Below are 21,095 nucleotides of genomic sequence, written 5' to 3' on the forward strand. Positions count from 1 at the left end.
GACCCTGTTAGGAGTTTAACGCACCTTCCACAATTTACCCATGCGTGGAGCGCCTCTATTTTCCCCCGTCTACATTTATCGTTTACCAACTAGGTACATTGCATAAAACACTTTGGTAATATTACGAGATAAAACAGATTTCACGGTTGGTAATTGTTCCTTTGATGCTCGACCTTTTTCTACCGTGCGGACACCGGCGTGTTCCCTTATATATTAATCGAGAACGCTTTTATCTCGTGACCACCGAGGATATAGCGTCACGAGGAAAGTTCATATTATGATCGTCGAAATGATTTGCAGCACAGTGTCAACGGTGTCGTCGACACTTTCGAGGTTTACGTGTGCTTCTGCGTGCGCATACAAATATTTGATGCACACGTACTTACGTGGCTTCGGACTGTCCGAAAATTCAATGCCCCCGTCCATACCGATACAGGGGAGAGATTTTAATCGCACCGCGAACCTAACGAATTTCGATCTCGATACGCCGTGTTACAGGGGTTTCTTATCGAAATTGTTTTCTAACTCGGGCTATGTTGATGAGTCACACGTCCCATGAATGAAAACTCTCTGACACGCTTCATTCTTACGTTATCCTCGTGCCGCTCGAAAATCATTCGGTTCGCCGGAAATGAACGTTCTAGAAATGATACGGATACGTGCTTTTTTCCAAATTTCCGTTCGATAAAATGCGTATATCGCTTCGAGCGATAAAGCACGGAGAAATAGAAATAATGGATGAAACACGCTCCGACTACATATTTGTATTGAAATTACAGACGTACACCATGCTTGTTACGGAGGGTAATGAACCCCGTTAGTTTGTATCGGTTTACAGAGAAAGAATCGACTGCTGAAATATACATATATCGGTGAAAGTAAGCAGTAGCGTTCATTGTACTCACCGCAATGCAGTGACCTCCACGCTTGTATCATGCAGAGCTTCCCTCCTTCGTCGCAGCGAGACTCGTGAAACAGGGGTTGAACAAGGGCTGCTGTTCGTGACAGGAACCACCGCATAACCAACAGTCACGTTTCTATCAGCACATCGGTTCGTAGAACGGTCACTTTCTACACCGCACCACACGCGTTCCTATCAAACCAACGAAAACAAACTACCGCTTACTTTGTAAAGAAACATCAGCAGCCGCAAGAAACGCGGAAACGGAAAGTTTTTCGAGCTTGCAGGGCCGCCGAATCGATGTGTGATGTTACACTTCCCAGCTGTCTTTTTTGATTCTGCGGATGTGCCCGCCACTATCGCCATCTGACGACAACTCCTCCAACTATTCCGTTCACGAACCGCCGCGAATATTCAAATGATTAACCAAAAATCGACGACCAAGTATTCCAATCTAGATACCTGTAAACGCGGATATAAAAATAATATCGAAGTAGTTATGACACAAAATGTGATTATAGGGATATAATGAAACTATTATCTTTTACAATAGATTACGCAACATGGTATAATTTATTTGTATATATAGATTTATTTTTCCACAGCATTATTTAAGAACATAAGTTAGTTTGCAATCATAAGAATATATATATATATATATATATATATATATATATATATATATTGATCGTATAATTAATTCTTAATTATTACGATGTGTAACTTCGCCGTATTTCGATAATAATGAATAATCGCAAAAACTAGCTCACAAACATTTTGTTTACAAGTTCATCTGTCACAAGTACAGTAAAAATGTACGTACCTTGTAATCGATATATTACAAGAAATATGTTTATATTTACATACAATCTAAAGAGAGGTAAATTGGAGTTAGTCACATATTTTTGCAAGTTACGCAGATACATGTGGATAAGCTGATAAATCATGTCTGTAGTATGACGTTATGAAGAAATTAAGTCACTGTATTTGTGAGCTCGCAACAAATTATCTCATATAACATTTTAATAAAAATAATAAATAAAACTTGGATATCCTATATTACTCAGTAATATATGCGAATTCTAAGGTAGATAATAATAACAATAACAATAATGATAATAAACGAACAATTCAGTAAATATCACGAAACGTGGGAAACTAACAGTCTTAGCTTTTAACCCAATTAAATTACAACTTAGTGTTAGAAAAAATACTACGATTTCCAAGTAACGTTGGCTTTTTAAAAAATATAATACGTTGAAATGCATTGTTCCATTCTGGATATAATACGTTTATCGTGTAAATGCAAGAAGCCAAATTTTCGTCATTAAAAAACGTCCAGCGTATAGAAAATCGAAAATAATCATAATTTAAGGCCACAAAATTTTTGTCGTAATAATAATATTTACTACCTAATGGGACGTATCTGTTTACAATAAAATAAGCTGTACAAATAGGATGGAATGTTTCATTAGCTTTAAATGCTAGATATTCGTTTAGAATACTTGTTACTTTTTTGAAATAGCTATTATTATACAAAGTACGCATTTACAAATTCGATCACAATATCTTCGAATAATCAATTTCATTGATAATACCATTTTTAACGAAAGAATGGACTATGTCCACTGTTTCGTAAATTGCTAAAATATATAAATAAATTTCGCTTTTTAAGCAATTTGATGTATATATTCTTTTATCTTATTTAATGCTATATACAATGAGCTAAGTATAATATGCTTTCCATCATCAGTTCTTAGAAGAACACACAAGAAGAACGCTGTCCAATACGAAAAATTTTCGATTTATTATACGAATAAACTATGTAACAGATACGTCTGTTCCAAAAAATAATTTATTTTTAATTATATCTATGTTAAATTAAATGATGTCTTTTACCATAAATTTATAAATTGATCGAAAACGAAACAAATTACGTATTTCACACTGTCTGTTATTCTTCTTGCTACATCTTCTAATAGCATAATTGATTTCCCAAAACTTTCTGTTTATACATTTTTGCAACTATATATATATATATGTTTTCAAGAAACAAAATTTTCTAGCCTTTGTTACTACGATAGAAAATCCTTAAAGATGCGTAATACGCGAGTCTTTAAAGATTTAATTTCTTTATATAAAAACAAAATGTGAAATTATTACATTTCCAATTTCAAACAAATTATTCATTTAAAAAATAGTGTTTAATTTTGTGGAAAAATTAGAAATCGTCATTGAAAGCGATCTCGTTTTAGTAAATTATGTTATAAAATTAGACCAAAAAAATACGTATATGTGTATAATATTAAAATTCAAATCAACATTGCACAACAATTCATCGTAAATTATAGCGTCATTGTATACAATATAATTTGACAGATGTTCATTTAACTTGAATGTAACTGAAATTCGATATATTTGAAAATCATACTAAATCCTACGTAACAAAATTTAAAACTTCTTTTCTCGTCCATTATATATTTTAGTATAATTTAACTTTTTAAATATGTAAACTCATATTATTTATAAATTCTTTTAACAAGGCATTTTATCAACAAATTGAGATAAGTAATTAATATATAGATTATTATCTCTTATCTTAAGTTATTTACAATTAATACCAGATTAATGTTTTTATAACAGCAAATAAAATTTTCCCAAAGAACACTTTTAAAGTGTAGTAACCATCAAAATATGGAATTACATTTAGAATGTGAATGAGTTAATAAATTGTAATTCATCAATTGCTGAAACAGCATTTGAGATTACTATTAACTTTTTTCGTTCTGTTTGTTAAATATAGCCTATAATTTCTAAAGTGCATCATGCGTAAAATTTTTTCGAATTATTCGTAGAGGTTAAGTAATATCTAAACGTACTTTTCATTGATTTGTCTTAATGTTGTAACTAGCAGTCAAAAGACACCTAAGTCTTCAGAGTGCAGAAAAATGTTTATCCTGTTAAATAGTTAAGTTAATATTAGACAGTATACATGGTTGTGTATCTATATGTATGTATATATGTACATTATATTACAGATATCATCATGAAAAGGGGTATTTCGTGCTAATCCACTCCAGCAAAACCTTGAGAACCTTCAATTGCTTTTATCAATTTCTCTCTCAATTGTTGATAACTTTCGTATGGAGGGAGATCTATACGATTAAAACTGAAAAGGGTACATAAATCATCAGATATAACTCTACACTTTCTTTGGTTTCTTTTTCCAAATTTTTCAAATGAGAAAGATTACTATAATTTTTAATCCATCTTACTTTAACAACTACGCGTAAGATTAGACACTATGTTAAAGTTTACATACCAGGTATGAGCTCTTGGATAATTTTCTGGTGTACCCCACTTCTCAATTGTAAATAATTGTGGACCATTGCTACCATAAAGTTCTTTAAAACCATTCATAGGTACTCGCGATGTACCAGTAACAAACTGTAAAAGTCTGGATCTCATTTCATTGCTAAATGAAAGTACCACACGCCAAAACCACTGAACAACGATGTGATTAGCGTGATAGTCTCCTTTGTACAATGTGTTTTGTTTCCAATCTCTCACATCAATATGTTGAATACCACACATTAATAATTCTAATTCATTTTCATCAAATATTTTTACTAGTGTTGGTGGTATAAGAGCATTAAATCCTTCTAAAAATGCATTCATTTGTTCTTGAACCCTTGATACAAAACGCCACTGTATAACTAAAGCTATATATTCATCTTTATTTTCGTCTGTTAATGGTATATTAGCACCATCTGGTTTAAGTTCTCTTTGAGACGTATGTCCAAAACTTTCTTCATCCACACAAAACGTAAGTTCCAATTCACTGGGATCGTTTTCTTTAATCCACAATAATGAATTGTAATATTCTGAATCAACGCTTTCCATATCTTTCAAATCAATAGATTTACCTAACATCATTTTATAAAATGGACGAATGAAAAATGCTGTAAAAAAAAGATAGGAGCTCCTTTTATATTTTTTCTTAATGAAATGTTTTATATCTTCTGTATAATTGAAATAATTCTTACCATCCAACAGTTTACCATGATACACAGCCATACCTGCTATGCGACCAATAAATTTAAAATAATTTAAATGTTCTTCATTACATACCCCCGAAAATGGATTAATTTGCAAGGTATAATTATCCCTACAAACATTTCAGTTATTATTATTTTTTGCATTTTATAGAATGCAAATGATTTTATACATAAATATACCTACGTAGCAGAATATTCAAATAATCCATAGTAAGGATTAAACATTTCTTTAGACAATAGGAAAAACCATTCTCGAGCGAGACCTCCATAATCTAAACCAACTTCTCCTTCAAATTCAACCCATAATTTTGTTTTCAATATTTCTACTCTGTTGACAGAACTAATTATACGATACGAATCTTCTAGAATATTATTTCGACCAACTTTTATTTCAAATTTATTAGGAACATTACTCTGAAAAAAAATATGGATGAAATATAAAAGAAATCTAATATGATTAAGTTTTGTACAATCATATACTTACAGGCTTTCTTAACTGAGATTTAAGATATTCGTATTTACGTTTATAATCTCGTGAATATGGTACGGCCTGTGAAAATATAGAAATATTAACAAATTAAATGAGTTATACTTCATATATCACAATCTTTGGACTAAAGAGACTCATACCGGTCCAGCAATTTGAGGATTGGACATGCGAGGATCTTCCCATTGTGTTGTTCTTGTATCTGCAGAGCAAGAATAGAAAAACAAAAATTTTGATCAAAGCCAAAATTTTCGAGCTTTACAAAATCTTGGTAGACATTCACATACTATGATCAATGAAAAATATTCGGCCATCCGTATGAACTCTTTCTTCCCAACCTTCAGGAAGAGGACCAAGCTGATCTAAATCACTTCTTGGTGTAGTAGAAGGAGCAATGTGATTAGGTATTGAACTTGGTCGCCCTGTTCGAGGGTCGATCCATGTTGTTGTCCTCGCAGTGTGATCAATGAAAAATACTCTACCGTTCGGAGCTATTTGCATACCCCACCCAGGTGGTAATCCCTCGTCACTTGGCGCAGGAACCACAGGTTTCGGACTTTCGATCTAGACATCGAATCAGTAACAGGAATTAGGGTAAATAATTTTTATAGTATTCGCTGTTATTATTTACAATAAAACGCTGTACTAACTTGTTCAGATGATCGTCTAGATCCAGCTGGACTATCCACACTATCATCACTCTGCAAGTACAATAGTAATATGTTTTCATACAACATGTACATGGATATAATTTCAATATATTATTTTACAAAGAAATTTATATGTTATACACTTTCAACATTTTATAATGTATTACAAATTTGTTATGATTTTTGCGTAATAAACAACAAAATTAATCAAAATAGTGCAATATGTCAATTACAGAAATACAATTTTTGTTAACACTAAGAGTACTTTTTAGAAAGAATGGTTAGTTTGTAACACTCAACTGCATGATGAAGTATTGTAATAAATGTTTTAAATTGTATTGGAACACAAAGTAATACAGACAGCAATGCACTACATGAAAAAAATATATAATCTCTGTTTACAAATTATAGCCTTTATTTTCGTCAAATAAATGAACACATGTAAATAAAAACAGCTTATACAATTGAAAATAATCATATCTATGAATGAGTACCTGGTCTTCATATTCACTAAGGTAGCCGCGTTGATCAACAGAATGTCCAGAGTCTGACGAAGTATCCCCACTACCCCCTCCCCTATGATTCTCAATCTCATAATTTCTCGCATCCGAATCTTCGCCATCCTCACGGAGAACTTCACCATCCTTACACACACATGCACAAAATTGCTACATACTGCATGCTAAATACTCTATTTGTTAGAAGGTTTTTATACTGTTTAGACATTTATATTCATATTTTTGTCTTTCAATAATTCATGCACATCTTGACAGTTAACAGTTATCTATTAAAGCACATATCTATAGTTAAACAGAGTATGATGCATCTATATATGTTAAATGGGGTTACGTAAACGTTTGGTTATAAACTTTTTGTTAATTTACACAATTGAAAAGATAATATACAAAGCAAAAAATATATATAGCAACAATTTCTAATCTACTCCCACCTAAAGATATAAATATATTTTTATTATTCAAAAATATATTAAATGTAAACTTGGGTTTTGTGCGTGTGTGTGTATCTTTTTACACACAACAAGTCTACATAAACTCTAAATCTTAAAATAAAGTATAAGACATAATATTCTGTTATAATACACAAATTTGAAAACAGATTCTAAGCTGACTAGTTAATAAATTCATTTCATCTTTTTCTTTCTTTTACGGTATTTACATTAATTATACAACCATCAATATTACCTGATTAATTGAAGTTCTGTGTCTATTTTCTTCATCGGCACTAATGTGAAAACGACGTTGAAATTCAGTTACTGCAGTATTGAAATGTCGCTCAATAGTCATATTTCCACTAGGTGATGTAGTACTATAAGTAAATTAAAATATTTCTGCATTATTATTTATACTTATTACACAATAAATATGTTGAAGCAGATATATATATATATATATATGTATATATCTGTTACATACGATTCTGATGGATGTTCCCATTGTGTAAATCTTGCTACATGATTGACATAATATGTTCGCCCATTTGCATCTTGTCTCTCTTCCCATCCTGGTGGTAAAGGTCTGATAATCATGACCTAAAAGAACATTCAATTAAAGTATTAGTTTATATATACATGAGTAGAGTCATCTTTAATATTTGTAGTTTAAAGTATAGATGTAACTGTGCATACCTCTGCAGCTTGTTCCACAGGACTATTATTTACTGGCTGTACCATTTCCCAGCCTCCTGAGTCTGATGCAGTATCTCCATTATCATTGTCCACAGTTGATGAGTCAGAAATGTATGCATGATATACTTCCAAGGTGCCTTTTACTCTTGAACGCTGACTGGAATGATTACTAGCCATATCCTCGTAAGTTATTCATTTTGCATTTGCAAATGAAAGATACAAAAGAAATATATTAATGAACTAAACATGAAAATCCATTATGGTGATATGGAGCCAATAAATATAACTAGATGCAAAACTGACCCAAAACATGTAACAGTGCATATAAAAATAATAAAAATGAAAATTAATGAATAAAAGTAATGTATTTCAATTATTTCTATTGTATATATAATATATAGTAGCTTGTAAAACCATATCTGTAGTTTGAGGCCAAATAATTTTAATAGGAAGCTAAACAGATTAAATTTTTAAAATATACAAAAATACACAGCTTTAAGCATATATTATAAAAATACTTACCTACGTGGTCGAAGTAAATAACGCCTAACAGGAATTGTACGACCTTCTTGTTCTTTAGGTAGATTAATCAATGTTAATTCTACCATACCAAGAAAATCATCCCTTGTCAATCTATTCTCATCAAAAACTTGTAACACCAATTTATGATCGACAGGTTTAACCTAACAATAAAGAATATATATTTTCATTAACATATTGAATTTATCTTGACATTAAATTATAATATAATCATACTTACTCTAAATATAAATTCTTCTTCCCAGACAGGATTCAATGTCTTTTTTTTAGTTTTCGTAAGTGCAGAATCTATTGTCTGGTCGCCATTTAAAGTATTTAAATCAATACGCACATAAGGATCGCTTGCACCAAAGATGTCCTTTTTTGCTAATTGGTGACCAGCAATCACTTTTAATCTCAGCTTCCGGGTAGCTTCATCTCTCTATATACAATATCAAAAAACAAAACAAAAACATTAATTAACGCTAGATTCTCAAAATGTTAAATAGAAAAAAGTTAAACTTGTCATGTCTTTTGTTTCTATTAATAACTATGATAAGAATTTTCTGGTTAGTTTTATATAGTTTATATAATAAACAAACAATTAACTATTTTACTTATATTTTATTTAATACATTAATTATAAAAACACAAAATATAAAGCACTACGAAAATAAATAAAGTTATACATAAAAAATGAAAAGAATATATTGTTTTTTAAGTTTAATGTAGATGGGTAATAAAATATAAAAATATTAATATTGATGCATTTTATCAATTTATTGATTGTTTTGATTAAAAAAATATAAAGATGATTCGTGCTACGGTTATTAATAATATAAAAATTTTATTATTAACGCAATAATATTATTAATCATAAAATCAACAACTTTGAGGAAGTGACAATCTTTTTGAAGTCTATCAATCAAAAATCCAACCTGTACTTGTCAAACTGTCAAAATAGTTACGTACGGATTCTCCGTCAGCTCCAGACGTTGGATTATATCCATAAACATGTTCCTCTGCCATTAACGTTATGTGTATTCGATTTATTCTTAATCGTTGATGACTACTTTTTATAATTTTACTACGTTTACAGTTTCTTATATGCCATCAAGAAACCTATTTTGTCTTAACCCCTCTCGGTTACTATTGCACGAACGAAACGGATATGATATACTCGCGCTTAAAGATGGCTAACTTCCTTTTAAATATTCAAACGTGACTAAAATCCATTTCAATCATTTCAAATAAAAAAAGAATCATTATTGTGTATATGTATATTTTACAAAGTATATTTTCCTTAATCTTTATCAATTTTATCAGTATTAGAACAAACAAAAATTCCAGAAAAGTAGATTACGAAACAATTTTAGATATCCTTGACACGAACAACTTTTAATGCGTCTGCGAAAATCTCTCCAAATTTTTCTAAATAGACGTCTTTCGTTATTAAATGTAGTAAGTTGAACGACGTAATCGAAATTGTAAGAATTTAGTTTTTCATCAAAACATTATTACAACGCTACCATTACGTTTTAACGATTAATGCGCATAAAAAGTGACTCACGTGTTTTCTAATATATCTGTTTTATTTTTTTTTTTTTTTACGGTTTCTTGAGTATCAAAGTATTGTTTTAATATCAGAGGGTCTTTGTATTGACATTAATAAGGATATTAAAATAAAATGTATGATAATAAGCTATATTGTTCAGTTGAATTTTCAGTTTAATATCATGAGATATGATAAGAATGAATAATTTCTAAGTTATTATCTCTTAAAATAATGCATTGTACAAATATCACATATACAAGGAAATATGATTATTTACATACTGCAGGTTCTGTCAATGAAAAGCGTCCTGGTCTTCTGTTAGCTTGCAATGCCCGAGATGCAGAACGATGCTGAGAATTCCAAGTATAAGCACGAGTTCTTTGAGGAGGTGATTCAACACCAGCATACATTGGGTAGGTCAAAGTACCAGGCATCTTGTGTTCTTAATCTTTTAATAATAGTTTTAACACATTAACACAAAGATTATTCACTATGATATTATATGTATTTTATTCTTTTTATATGTAATTTTATATAATTACATAAAGATAGTATATTTGAAATGTAAATAATTATTGCAATTGCTCTTTATAATCTTTAAAAAAGAATTAAATTTCATTCGCATAACAAAACCTTTTGCAAGTACATTTTAAAGTATTTCATATATGCTTTTAGGTGCCACTAAGCATAGTGTAGATCATATAAATAAATAAAAACTAATTGTTTCTATTTGTTATATAATAAATTTATAAGATAACATAATAATAAAAAATTAAATAAATAAACGTACTAAATACTTGCATCTAAGATGAGTAATAATATTGATATTTAAAATAAATGTATATTAATAAATACTGATAATAAATCTTATCTGAAATTATTACCAAAAAATACAGAAAAAAGATACACGAAGATGTGATATATGTGTATATATATACACATATATATATACATTTAAATAAAAATTAACACTTTAATATAACACGTGCACATAATTCACCATTAACTGATTTCTGACTTATTTATATTTAAGCTACAAAAGACATAATGCGTGGTCGTCCATAACTGCAAAATCACTTATTTTCGATGCGAGCATTAAGTGTAAAAATCGTTTAAGATAAGGAATGTTTTAAATCATTAAAGTGATAACACGTATTTATTCAACATTCAACTACGAATTAACCAATACATTGGAAACCTCATAAACATATATATGGGTAATTACTCCATCAAATATTCTGGAATTAAATAAACAATTATGAAATTATAATGAATAAAAATTCATAACATATATTTATTACTATTTTAAACAATCGTTTGTTTCTAACAATTGTGATGGTATCAGTTATTGTTCATACATTTGATTGTGTATGATAATTTCAACTAATTTTCGTTCTTTTTATAGGTATGGTGGCGCCTTTAGTTACCGTCCGAAACAACTAACCTTTATCTGTCGTTAAATAGAAAAATGTTGAACATTTGTATCAAAGTCTGTTACTTGTAATATGTGACTACTTGACCCATGGAACTTAATGTATGTGTTTGAAATATTATATACTAGACATGCATGTGTATTTGTAAATATGTACATACTATTCATGTTAAATGTAACATTAAGGTAAAAATATTGCCAAATTTATATTATGCATACATATACATGTACTTACGTTATAATACATGTGTATTCAAATTTATTCTTGCACATTTTGTAGGTTAATAGAATTTAGTTAGAGAATAAATATTATATACTAATATCTGAATCTTAAAAACTGTTAAAATGTTACGAAGACGGAATATTAATATTAAAACTGTCAAAGAATTGGATGGATTTCCTAAAGTTCCTGAACCATATGTAGACAAAACTGCAGTTGGAGGAACATGTAAGTTTTTTGTTTTACTATTTACTGCTCTAATTATTAAATATAATATCTTACTTTTACAAGTACAATTTTTACAATTACAGTCTCTATATTTACAATCTGCATTATTGCATATTTAATAATAGCTGAAACAAGTTATTATCTTGACAGCAGACTACAATTTAAATTTGAAACAGACACAGATAGTGATGCAAAATTGAAAATAAATATTGATATCACCATTGCTATGACATGTAGCCGTATTAGTGCTGATGTCTTAGATTCTACATATCAAAATATAATTGGACATGACTCATTAGAGCAAGAAGATACATGGTGGGAATTGACACAAGAGCAGAGATCTCACTTTGAAGCTTTAAAAAATGTGAATTCTTATCTAAGAGAGGAATACCATGCGATTCATGAATTATTATGGAAATCTAATCAAGTTACTTTATATAGTGAAATGCCAAAACGGTATATAAATCACATTATTATACCCATAATTGATACATATTATATAGATATATCAATACATCTTGCAGGACCCATCAGCCTAGTTATCCACCAAATTCATGTCGCATTCATGGCAGTTTAAATGCTAACAAGGTTGCTGGAAATCTTCATATAACAGCTGGAAAATCATTATCATTTCCTATGGGGCATATACATATTTTAGCTTTCATGACGGACGAAGAGCATAACTTTACTCATAGGATAAATAAATTTTCATTTGGAGCACCTAGTCCAGGTATTATTCATCCATTAGAAGGGGATGAAAAAATTGCTGACAACAGTAAGTTTGTATGAAATGTAAATATAAGTATTATAATATTTATAATTTATTTGAAACGAAATATATTTTAGATATGATTTTATATCAGTATTTTGTGGAAGTGGTTCCCACAGATATACAGACTCTACTGAGCACTTCCAAAACTTATCAGTATAGCGTAAAAGATCATCAAAGACCAATTGATCACCAAAGAGAATCTCATGGAAGTCCAGGAATTTTTTTTAAATATGATATGAGTGCTCTTAAAATAAAAGTTACTCAACAACGTGATACAGTGTGTCAATTTCTAGTGAAATTATGTGCCACTGTTGGAGGTATTTTTGTTACAAGCGGTAAATATCAATTTACTTGAATTATTTTGTGCCGTTGAAGATATTTTTTACAGAGAAAATTTTGTAGGTATGATAAAAAGTATTGTACAAAGTTTTTGGTATATTTTGTGTTGCAAATTTTTTGCAACCAAGGAAAACAAAAATGACCAAAAGTACCCCATTCCACCTACTACTTCAAACTATCAATCGTTTGACACAGCAAATCTTCTGAATATTTCAGCTCCAGAAAATGTGGATATTGTGTTTAAACCTCAATAAAGGTAATCTTTTAATTAGATATTAAAATAACTTTTAAATATACGAAGCTAATAACTAATATACTAAGCTAATAATAATAAATATGTTTGTAACTGTTCTGTATATACCAATAAAATTAATAGCGATTTTATATTTATCAGCCGTGTATGTTCTTTTCTTCTTAATTTTTTAACACTGCGAATAACAACTATATTATTGTATATTACAATGTTAATTTGCAAACACCAAGCGTTTCATACGTATGCGCTTTTATGTTTACACTATCAAACAAGGATGGGAGGAACCTTCCCCTTCTCTTAATTTCCACCAATAGAATCATTTATTTGAATAGAGTATGAAAGAAATAGTAAGAAAGTAATCGTGTCTGAGTCACATTAAAAGTTTGATCGAAAAATGATATTTTATTTACATTTGTTAAATCGATGTTTCGATAATTTGCATTGTACGTAGCAAAAGTATCAGTTGATAGAAAATCTTCGCATGCGCTTGACAGAACTATTCGAAAGAACAAAGCTCATCCCACTGTGAAGCGAGATTGAATAAATACAAATCGTTTAGGAATGGCAGATATTAAACAAGATCATAAAACTGAGGATACTGATAATTATGGAATAGGTAATAGTGCTGAACCAAAAAATATGCAAGAATTGACGGAGTATGTGAGTATGATATAATTCATTATTGTGATACTCTCTATTAATATTTCCATAATGTGACTGTCTATTCTTGTTTATATTTTTTGTATATTTTAGGTACAAACACTATTACAGAATATGCAAGGGAAATTTCAAACAATGTCAGATCAAATTCTTGGAAAAAATATCCTTTTTTATTAGTTGCTTAAGATGCATTTTCTTAGATAACCTCAAAAATAAAGTGTGCATTAAAGTGTATATTTTTATAAGCATAATTTTTCTGCTAAGAAAATACAAATTATTACATGTGTGAAAAACAGTTTATTTAAGGGAATTTATTTAACGTTTTCATAAATAATATTATAAATATCCTTAATACAAAATACTAGATGAAATGGGAAACAGAATAGACGATTTAGAAAAGAATATTACAGATTTGATGACACAAGCTGGTGTAGAAGGAGGTGACAAATGATTGTATTTATTATATTATTAATTTTGATATAGAAACAAAGAGATCTTTTACATATAACATATATTATACTATACTAACAAATATTATTATACAAGAACGGTATTTGTATATTATTGGTATGAATTTTTGATCATTAAAACAATAAAATGACTTTTTTGCAATAATGTAGTGGTATAATGCATATTTTATTTCCTTTCTGTTTGTAAGTAAAAATATACAATACATTTCAGTGCTAGATAAATACTATTAGATCACCCATGCTTGATCATCATAGGCATTGTTAGAAATTTTTGATATACAGGAATTGGTGGTATTGTTTTGACAATAAGTCTTGTTGAATCCTTATATCCAGAATTAGCTTGCAATTCAATCTAGAATTGAACAAAATATTTTGGAGATAATAGATTATTTAGAATTACATAGATTTATGCCTGGTTCTCACAGGTTTCTCTTTAGTAGATTCAGACTCTGTTTCTTCTGAACTATCTCTAAATTCCTCAATCTGTACAGATTCTGAAGAGTTTGTCTTTAAGCTCGACTTTGCAGAATCCTACAAAAATATCCATTGCAGTTATAGCGTAAGCATTTGCATTGAATTATAACATACTGGTATACAATGATGATTGATTTATACTAACAATCGAGGTAGATTCGACTGCATGATTAGCTAATTTCTGAGAATTTGCGGGCGAAGACATGAAACGACTTGCCAAATTGGTAAGTGAATAAGACTGCCGAAATGAAGTTCGCCCAACGGTAGGCAATCTCGCAATAGAATCGGGTATATGCATTACTTCACGAAATTCCTGGAATTAATCATTGCTCTAATTAATTTAAAGGGTAGAAACATATTTCTCTACTTATATTTTAATAATTTATATGACAAGTTAATACTCAATAACTAGTGGAATAAAAAAATTACCCCATTCATGTTTCCTCTTATTATTTGAAAGTCCTGCGAGTAAGTATCAAAAAATAATACTAATTTAAGGTAATTTCAAGACTATACAACAGATCCAACATAAATATGTGAAAAATATTTTTTTACATTAGACTATGAATATTATTTAAGTAAAAGGTGGCCTACCTCTAAATCTTTAACTTCATCGATTTCTGCAATATCCTGGTAACCTTTTGTCAGTAATTCAAGAGTTTTTGCATGAAAACTTAGTTCAATGATAATAAAATCTAAAAGTACAGTTTTCAGATCATGCAATTTCCGCTTTTCGAATGCGTCGATTTGTTCTTCTAAACCTTTAACAACTCTTGAAACTTCAACAGAAGCTTTCATGAGCTCAGATTCGGCTTGAGACTATGTTGATTTTTAAGAATTTAAAATAATTGTAATTTTTTAACACTGCCTAAATGTAATTAGTTAAATGCATTGAAATTGAATGTAAGGATACGATCATCTGTCTGTTTCTAGGATTTCGTTCCCTAAGCCTATCTAGATGTCTTTTTCTTGTCAATTCTTTATCGCGTGTTGTAAATGTATTTTTTACGTCATCGCGAGCGTGTTTGCAGATTGTCGCGTATTGAGAAAGTGGAGAAATTATTTTGGCATCAAATCTCTGCACTTTAGCGTTCCTAAAAATAACGAATAAAAGTTGTGATAATTTAAACAGTAAAATTAATCTTTTTTGTCTCTGTGATTCAACAAGAAAATACCCACCTATAATCCCCAATTACTGACAAAGTTGCAGAAAAGTTTGTTAATCCGTTAGATAATGATTGATTTATCGTTTCCGATTGAGCGTAAGTTTCGATAATTTTTGCTATTTCATCTCCTTTATCGCGTAATCTAAAAGTACATTACATAAATTTATACACAGAAAGATAAAGTACCATAGAAGAGAAATAATCGATATGTACAAGATCAATAGAAGCCGTTGTTATGTACAAACCTAGCAGCTTTTCTTGTATATGCTGCAAATGTCGAGCATAATTCTGCAAAATGTTTCTCTACGTTGGATATTCGATCTTGTACAAACTTTGCTTCTTGTTCCCTGAATAAATGTAATAAAATTATAAATATGAATCTCAATGCAAACTGAAGTTTGTGTAAATATAAATAATTGAAAATATGTACCAAATGCTGCTTTGAGATCTTGAACGTAACATTTTGTTCTATATCATTTCGCAACTTTTTTTTTATTTGAATCAATCGATCTTCATATGGAAGGTTCCATTGCTACGTCCGTATGGATACCCCACCGATAGTTTACTACTGACAGGTGGTGTATTATCCCTACAGGTGAGGTCGACTTTTGAGTATGTATATACTCTCATCGATCTACCTGGCTTTTGCTTACCTTTAACTGTACATTTAAGTAGAATTACAAATTTTCTATATGTTTTTAGGAAGGGGAAAAGCGGAAAAATGACTAAAAAATATCTTGTTTTTATTGTCATTATTTCTTATAAAATAGTCTTTATTACTGCAAATGAATGAGCTGCGCCACTTCCGATAAGAATTCCTGTGTAATTGTAGGGCAGGACCAGTTGTTCCGGAAATTTTACATCTTTCGTATGACCATTTCCACAATTTCCGTGTTCGTTCCAACCCCAACATAAAATTTCCCCATTCTCTAAAATGTTATAAATAAAATTTGATTTTCATCAAGTTTTTTTTTTGTTGCTGTTAGTTATTATGTGTATACCAGTTAATGCAACATTATGTTCTGAGCCAGCAGAAACTCGATGCACTTTCGGAAGATTTTCGATCCGCGTAGCTTTCCAAATTGATGACTTTTCGAGTTTTATAATACCTAACTGCCCATATGTATTTCGGCCCCAACCAAAAATATTATTATCTAATAGTAAACTAACAAAGCAATCAGATTTTGAAAATATGTATGTATTGTGTTAATTAAGTTGTGAAATAGTATTACCATTTAATACAATTACATGCGACCAACCACTGTACATATTAATTGGCAATTTAAACTGAACATCTGATAGTTTTATTGGAATGAATGTTTTTGGACATGCATCTGTATTTAATCCTAATTGCCCGTATTTATTATCACCAAATGCATAAATATTTCCATCTTTCGCTACCGCGATTGTATGGTATTGACCACAACTGACGCTCTCGATGTCCGATAACGTTAAAACTATTTAAATCCATTAATCCAATTTAAATCCAATAATCTTTGTTTACATTGTGAAAACATGTTTCTCTTAATTCTTTTATATCTAAGTACATTTACCTTCTGTAAAACTATATGCTGCATTTAAAGATCCCTTACTATTCGAGAAGCTTAATCCTAACTGCCCTTTGCTACCTGTTCCTGCTACTAAAATTTTACAATCTTCTGTTAGTAGGGCAGTGTGTCTTAAACCCATTGAAATTCCTTTAATTTTTCGACCAGTTACAACTTCGAAGGGTTCGTGTGTCCATTGAAGACTGTTCGGATGTTTTCCTAATTGACCGAAACGATTCGAGCCCCACAGGAGTAAAGTGCCTTCTATTGTTAACGCAGCGGAACAATCCCAGCCGCACGCTATATCCACGATAACCTTATTCTTCAATTTTTCATTTAATTCTCGAAATGATAAAATACTATCCTTCGTCGGAAAGCCTACTTGTCCTTTATTGTTCCAACCGCAAGAATAAACGCGACCGGTATCATCTAAAATTAACGTGTGACCAGCACCGCCAACTATTTTTTTTATTTTTTTCGGTTCTAGGGAGCACTTTGATAAATCAACTTCACATGGTAAAACACACTCTTCCGACTCAATTCCTTGTCCAAGTTGGCCGTGAGAATTAGCACCCTATAATAAGTATTAGTTTCGTTTGATTTCAATATTTTTGTTTAAAATATTCCCGCTCAGAAGTAAGATTTCCGTTCAAATCTTGTTTTATCGATCGTAAATAATATTTTCTAATAGCACAAGTGCACGCGTACAATATCTTATTTTAGAAATATCAGATCATATTGATATTATTATTCATGAAAATACTATTTGAATATGTGAATATAGAAAAAGTAATATTTTCTATGAATATAAGACAGAGTCTTATATTTAAAATGAAACCATTATGAGCACATGCGATAAAAATAACTTATTATATTACCCACGACATTAAGGAATAGGACATTGCTATAATTATGTCTGGAAATTGTTACTTATTAATATATTAAAACACCCAACCAAAAAATGAATAAACTAAAAAATAGATAATTGTACACTGAAGCACGGATAAAACATAAAATAGACCTATCATTTTGTGGAATTTTGTGTCGTAAGTCATAGGAACTGAAATATCGAGTTTTTCTTTGCCCTCTACAATTTAAAGTAGTAAATTAATGAATTATATTCAGCATATCTCGTCTGTATGTACATTAGATCGGTAAGGTTGGAGATGACACTAATGTGGTAAGAGAATGTTGTTAGCTGATAAAAGATTGTAATTGCGTAAGTGATCTACACTATGTCTCGTCTATGACTGAATGTATTTTCATCATAGGACATACGATATAGGTGGGGGCAAAACCTAAAGCATACAGATTTCTTGTTTAACTTATTAGTTTTGTTTATACAAACATGAATTCTTTCCATAATATGTACAAAATCATTTTTTAATAAATTTTGCTGATCATAACATTGGGTAAAGTACTAATGGAACATATACAATGGAAGAATCGATAAAGTTTGATATTAAGGAGGTTAAAACCGATCTTTTGCGCGCGATAAATGAATGTTCCCAACGCGGATTATTACATACCACAAAATGGTATGTACAGTTCCTGATATAAATTTAAGTAAAATCTTTATTCCATTACTATAGGAAGGATCAAAAATATGTTATCTTTATAGGCTAGCAGAATTAAGTTATTCCTTGAAAGATGTTAAATTAAATATACATGACACTACTGTTGACTTGTATTTATCAGAGACAAGCGAAGAGGAAGACACGTATATTTTAGCAAAAACTTATTTTGATTTAAAAGAATATGATAGAGCTGCCTATTTCACCGAGCAGTGTAAAACATCAAAAGTTCGATTTTTACATCTGTATTCTCGCTATTTATCAGGCGAAAAGAAAAAAATAGATGACATGACAGTGGTGCCTCCAGATCCTTTGAAAAACGAAAGTTTAAGATTGTTATGTGCTGACTTAAGAAAAGATCACCTGGCAAATAAACTTGATGGTTTTAGTCTTTATCTTTTTGGTGTAACTTTAAAAAAATTACAACTTACCAGGGAAGCCATGGATGTGCTGGTTGATGCAACGCATAAGCAACCCATGCATTGGGGATCTTGGTTAGAATTAGCTTCTTTAATCACTGACAGGGAGAAGCTTGAAAATTTGTGCTTACCTAATCATTGGATGAAGCATTTTTTTATGGCTCATATGTATTTAGAACTGCAATTAATAGATGAGGGTTTAGCATTATATTACGAATTACAATCAATGGGGTTTGCAAAAAATGGTTACGTACTTGCTCAAACTGCAATGACTGTAAACTACAGAAGAGGTAAATCAACTTCTCAATCAAATTGTTAACAAGGACTTTAACTATTATGGCCTGTTACATTATAATATTATCATTTTAGATGTTGATAATGCTATAGAAACATTTAAGAGGATAATAAAAGCAGATCCTTATTGTTTAGACAATATGGATACATATTCTAATATCCTCTATGTGAAAGAAATGAAAGTTGAGCTGGCATATTTAGCTCACAGAGCAACAGAAATTGATAAATACAGGTTAGAAACATGTTGCATAGTAGGTAAGTTTATCGTATTTTAATATAAAAAAGTTATAGATTTACTAGTTTGCTGTTTAATTAAAGCAGTATCTTTTAGGAAATTATTATAGTTTAAGAGGAGATCATCAAAAAGCATCGATGTATTTCCATAGAGCATTAAAATTAAATCCACAATATCTTTCTGCTTGGACATTACTTGGTCATGAGTTTATGGAAATGAGAAATACCAATGGTGCTATTCATAGCTATAGACAAGCTATTGGTATGTATTATCTGTATGTACGTATAAAATGAAATACGAGCATCTATTTATTTACCCATTTTTTTATATAGAAGTCAATAAGCGGGATTACAGAGCATGGTACGGTTTGGGTCAGACATATGAAATTTTAAAAATGCCGTTCTATGCACTGTATTATTATAAACAGGCTCAATTACTAAGGCCACATGATAGTAGAATGGTACAGGCATTAGGAGAAGCATATGAGAAACAAAATAAAATACAAGACGCGTTAAAATGTTATTATAAAGCATGCAATGTTGGTGATATCGAAGGAATGGCATTGCTAAAATTAGCCACGTATGTATTAAAGTTCAACATTTTTTATTGCGAAATGTGTTAAAATTGAAATATGCTTTAATACACTGTAGGTTATATGAAAAATTAGGTGAACATGATCATGCAGCAGCAGCGTATACGGATTTTGTGATGGATGAATTTATAAATGCGGATAGAACTGACTTAAGCCATGCATACAAATATTTAACGCAGTATCATTTAAAACGAGAACAATTGGACCATGCTAATCATTATGCTCAGAAATGTTTGCAATTTGACGAGACAAAAGAAGAAGCTAAAGCATTGCTAAGAACGATTGCACAAAAGAGGGGAAAATTTGAACATTCGATGGTGGTAATTATAGAATATTTATGATATCTTACATTCATTCAGTGTTAACAAATTTTTAATATTGTATCTATTACAGGTGGAAGATATGAATGAAACAGACCCGGTTATCGAACAAGGGGAAAGAGCAGATGCTACACCAGGAAGTCAGTTATCGCCGATGAATTTGTCATTTATGCCTACGCCGTAAGATACAGAGAAAGATATTTTTTAATTCTCTAAGTTTACTTAAACTTTCAGTTTATATGTTGTATATATTTTTAATAAATATTGTACGATTAAATCATCGAC

At 30.3% G+C, this 21,095-nt stretch overlaps 6 protein-coding genes across 20 annotated transcripts; 3 read left to right on the forward strand and 3 right to left on the reverse strand.

Moving 5' to 3' along the window:
- Positions 1 to 3,173: 3,173 nt before the first annotated feature.
- Positions 3,174 to 11,009, reverse strand: LOC117238424 (E3 ubiquitin-protein ligase Nedd-4). 7 transcript variants are annotated; one of them, XM_033503334.1, is made up of 16 exons: positions 10,097 to 10,286; positions 8,502 to 8,702; positions 8,264 to 8,424; positions 7,742 to 7,910; positions 7,530 to 7,645; positions 7,299 to 7,422; positions 6,591 to 6,740; positions 6,097 to 6,147; positions 5,734 to 6,010; positions 5,590 to 5,648; positions 5,444 to 5,509; positions 5,144 to 5,373; positions 4,948 to 5,069; positions 4,224 to 4,863; positions 3,938 to 4,070; positions 3,174 to 3,858 (listed from the first exon to the last, which is right to left on the reverse strand). In XM_033503334.1, exons 1-15 carry the CDS (start codon positions 10,247 to 10,249, stop codon positions 3,968 to 3,970), a joined length of 2,622 nt encoding a protein of 873 aa, XP_033359225.1. In that variant the 5' UTR covers positions 10,250 to 10,286; the 3' UTR covers positions 3,174 to 3,858; positions 3,938 to 3,967. The 7 variants fall into 7 exon arrangements, with proteins under 7 accessions (XP_033359225.1, XP_033359217.1, XP_033359208.1 ...); XM_033503326.1 differs by having other exon boundaries at positions 3,928 to 4,070; XM_033503317.1 differs by adding an exon at positions 10,700 to 11,009 and having other exon boundaries at positions 3,185 to 4,070; positions 10,097 to 10,263.
- On the forward strand, positions 10,102 to 13,079 carry LOC117238481 (endoplasmic reticulum-Golgi intermediate compartment protein 2). The gene is made up of 7 exons (XM_033503405.1): positions 10,102 to 10,228; positions 11,221 to 11,433; positions 11,528 to 11,695; positions 11,779 to 12,151; positions 12,220 to 12,470; positions 12,542 to 12,802; positions 12,870 to 13,079. The coding sequence occupies exons 3-7, from the start codon at positions 11,593 to 11,595 to the stop codon at positions 13,058 to 13,060; spliced, it is 1,179 nt and encodes a 392-aa protein (XP_033359296.1). The 5' UTR covers positions 10,102 to 10,228; positions 11,221 to 11,433; positions 11,528 to 11,592; the 3' UTR covers positions 13,061 to 13,079.
- A 239-nt stretch (positions 13,080 to 13,318) lies between these two features.
- On the forward strand, positions 13,319 to 14,338 carry LOC117238524 (heat shock factor-binding protein 1). The gene is made up of 3 exons (XM_033503503.1): positions 13,319 to 13,719; positions 13,813 to 13,879; positions 14,082 to 14,338. The coding sequence occupies exons 1-3, from the start codon at positions 13,621 to 13,623 to the stop codon at positions 14,168 to 14,170; spliced, it is 255 nt and encodes an 84-aa protein (XP_033359394.1). The 5' UTR covers positions 13,319 to 13,620; the 3' UTR covers positions 14,171 to 14,338.
- LOC117238514 (protein FAM92A-A) lies at positions 14,335 to 16,400 on the reverse strand. 2 transcript variants are annotated; one of them, XM_033503484.1, is made up of 9 exons: positions 16,260 to 16,400; positions 16,075 to 16,176; positions 15,843 to 15,971; positions 15,577 to 15,757; positions 15,258 to 15,482; positions 15,093 to 15,125; positions 14,809 to 14,976; positions 14,613 to 14,720; positions 14,335 to 14,541 (listed from the first exon to the last, which is right to left on the reverse strand). In XM_033503484.1, exons 1-9 carry the CDS (start codon positions 16,289 to 16,291, stop codon positions 14,422 to 14,424), a joined length of 1,098 nt encoding a protein of 365 aa, XP_033359375.1. In that variant the 5' UTR covers positions 16,292 to 16,400; the 3' UTR covers positions 14,335 to 14,421. The 2 variants fall into 2 exon arrangements, with proteins under 2 accessions (XP_033359375.1, XP_033359380.1); XM_033503489.1 differs by lacking the exon at positions 15,093 to 15,125.
- LOC117238484 (ultraviolet-B receptor UVR8) lies at positions 16,315 to 18,433 on the reverse strand. Of its 7 annotated transcripts, none has more exons than XM_033503443.1 (7): positions 18,255 to 18,433; positions 17,383 to 17,950; positions 17,062 to 17,286; positions 16,831 to 16,983; positions 16,610 to 16,758; positions 16,483 to 16,517; positions 16,315 to 16,418 (listed from the first exon to the last, which is right to left on the reverse strand). In XM_033503443.1, the coding sequence occupies exons 1-6, from the start codon at positions 18,276 to 18,278 to the stop codon at positions 16,497 to 16,499; spliced, it is 1,140 nt and encodes a 379-aa protein (XP_033359334.1). In that variant the 5' UTR covers positions 18,279 to 18,433; the 3' UTR covers positions 16,315 to 16,418; positions 16,483 to 16,496. The 7 variants fall into 7 exon arrangements, with proteins under 7 accessions (XP_033359334.1, XP_033359309.1, XP_033359352.1 ...); XM_033503452.1 differs by having other exon boundaries at positions 16,360 to 16,418; positions 16,483 to 16,488; XM_033503418.1 differs by having other exon boundaries at positions 16,348 to 16,488.
- A 190-nt stretch (positions 18,434 to 18,623) lies between these two features.
- LOC117238466 (cell division cycle protein 23 homolog) lies at positions 18,624 to 21,090 on the forward strand. Of its 2 annotated transcripts, XM_033503369.1 has the most exons (7): positions 18,625 to 18,914; positions 18,998 to 19,659; positions 19,739 to 19,918; positions 19,995 to 20,159; positions 20,231 to 20,477; positions 20,549 to 20,810; positions 20,884 to 21,090. In XM_033503369.1, exons 1-7 carry the CDS (start codon positions 18,814 to 18,816, stop codon positions 20,992 to 20,994), a joined length of 1,728 nt encoding a protein of 575 aa, XP_033359260.1. In that variant the 5' UTR covers positions 18,625 to 18,813; the 3' UTR covers positions 20,995 to 21,090. The 2 variants fall into 2 exon arrangements, with proteins under 2 accessions (XP_033359271.1, XP_033359260.1); XM_033503380.1 differs by lacking the exon at positions 20,884 to 21,090 and having other exon boundaries at positions 18,624 to 18,914; positions 20,566 to 20,706.
- Positions 21,091 to 21,095: the final 5 nt, after the last annotated feature.

The sequence above is a fragment of the Bombus vosnesenskii genome, unplaced genomic scaffold, assembly GCF_011952255.1.
Source record: "Bombus vosnesenskii isolate JDL3184/JDL3185 unplaced genomic scaffold, Bvos_JDL3184-5_v1.1 scf7180000013264, whole genome shotgun sequence".
NCBI lineage: Eukaryota > Metazoa > Arthropoda > Insecta > Hymenoptera > Apidae > Bombus > Bombus vosnesenskii.

Bases quoted from the DNA above. Each gene is read 5' to 3' on its own strand.
- LOC117238424 (XM_033503334.1), bottom strand. From the start codon at position 10,249: ATGCCTGGTACTTTGACCTACCCAATGTATGCTGGTGTTGAATCACCT. The intron at 6,148-6,590 runs GTACTCATTCAT...TTGTACTTGCAG, and splicing joins TTAGTGAATATGAAGACCAG to AGTGATGATAGTGTGGATAG. The intron at 5,510-5,589 runs GTATGAGTCTCT...ATATTTTCACAG, and splicing joins ATCCTCAAATTGCTGGACCG to GCCGTACCATATTCACGAGA.
- LOC117238466 (XM_033503369.1), top strand. From the start codon at position 18,814: ATGGAAGAATCGATAAAGTTTGATATTAAGGAGGTTAAAACCGATCTT. The intron at 19,660-19,738 runs GTAAATCAACTT...TTATCATTTTAG, and splicing joins GACTGTAAACTACAGAAGAG to ATGTTGATAATGCTATAGAA. The intron at 19,919-19,994 runs GTAAGTTTATCG...AGTATCTTTTAG, and splicing joins AGAAACATGTTGCATAGTAG to GAAATTATTATAGTTTAAGA.
- LOC117238514 (XM_033503484.1), bottom strand. From the start codon at position 16,291: ATGTTACGTTCAAGATCTCAAAGCAGCATTTG. The intron at 15,483-15,576 runs GTATCCTTACAT...AAATCAACATAG, and splicing joins CTAGAAACAGACAGATGATC to TCTCAAGCCGAATCTGAGCT. The intron at 14,542-14,612 runs GTGAGAACCAGG...GTTCAATTCTAG, and splicing joins AATCTACTAAAGAGAAACCT to ATTGAATTGCAAGCTAATTC.
- LOC117238481 (XM_033503405.1), top strand. From the start codon at position 11,593: ATGTTACGAAGACGGAATATTAATATTAAAACTGTCAAAGAATTGGAT. The intron at 12,152-12,219 runs GTATATAAATCA...TACATCTTGCAG, and splicing joins TATAGTGAAATGCCAAAACG to GACCCATCAGCCTAGTTATC. The intron at 12,803-12,869 runs GTAAATATCAAT...AAAATTTTGTAG, and splicing joins AGGTATTTTTGTTACAAGCG to GTATGATAAAAAGTATTGTA.
- LOC117238484 (XM_033503418.1), bottom strand. From the start codon at position 18,278: ATGTCCTATTCCTTAATGTCGTGG. The intron at 17,287-17,382 runs GTAAATGTACTT...GGATTTAAATAG, and splicing joins AGCATATAGTTTTACAGAAG to TTTTAACGTTATCGGACATC. The intron at 16,759-16,830 runs GTATACACATAA...ATAACATTTTAG, and splicing joins ACATAATGTTGCATTAACTG to AGAATGGGGAAATTTTATGT.
- LOC117238524 (XM_033503503.1), top strand. From the start codon at position 13,621: ATGGCAGATATTAAACAAGATCATAAAACTGAGGATACTGATAATTAT. The intron at 13,720-13,812 runs GTGAGTATGATA...TGTATATTTTAG, and splicing joins TGCAAGAATTGACGGAGTAT to GTACAAACACTATTACAGAA. The intron at 13,880-14,081 runs ATATCCTTTTTT...AATACAAAATAC, and splicing joins AGATCAAATTCTTGGAAAAA to TAGATGAAATGGGAAACAGA.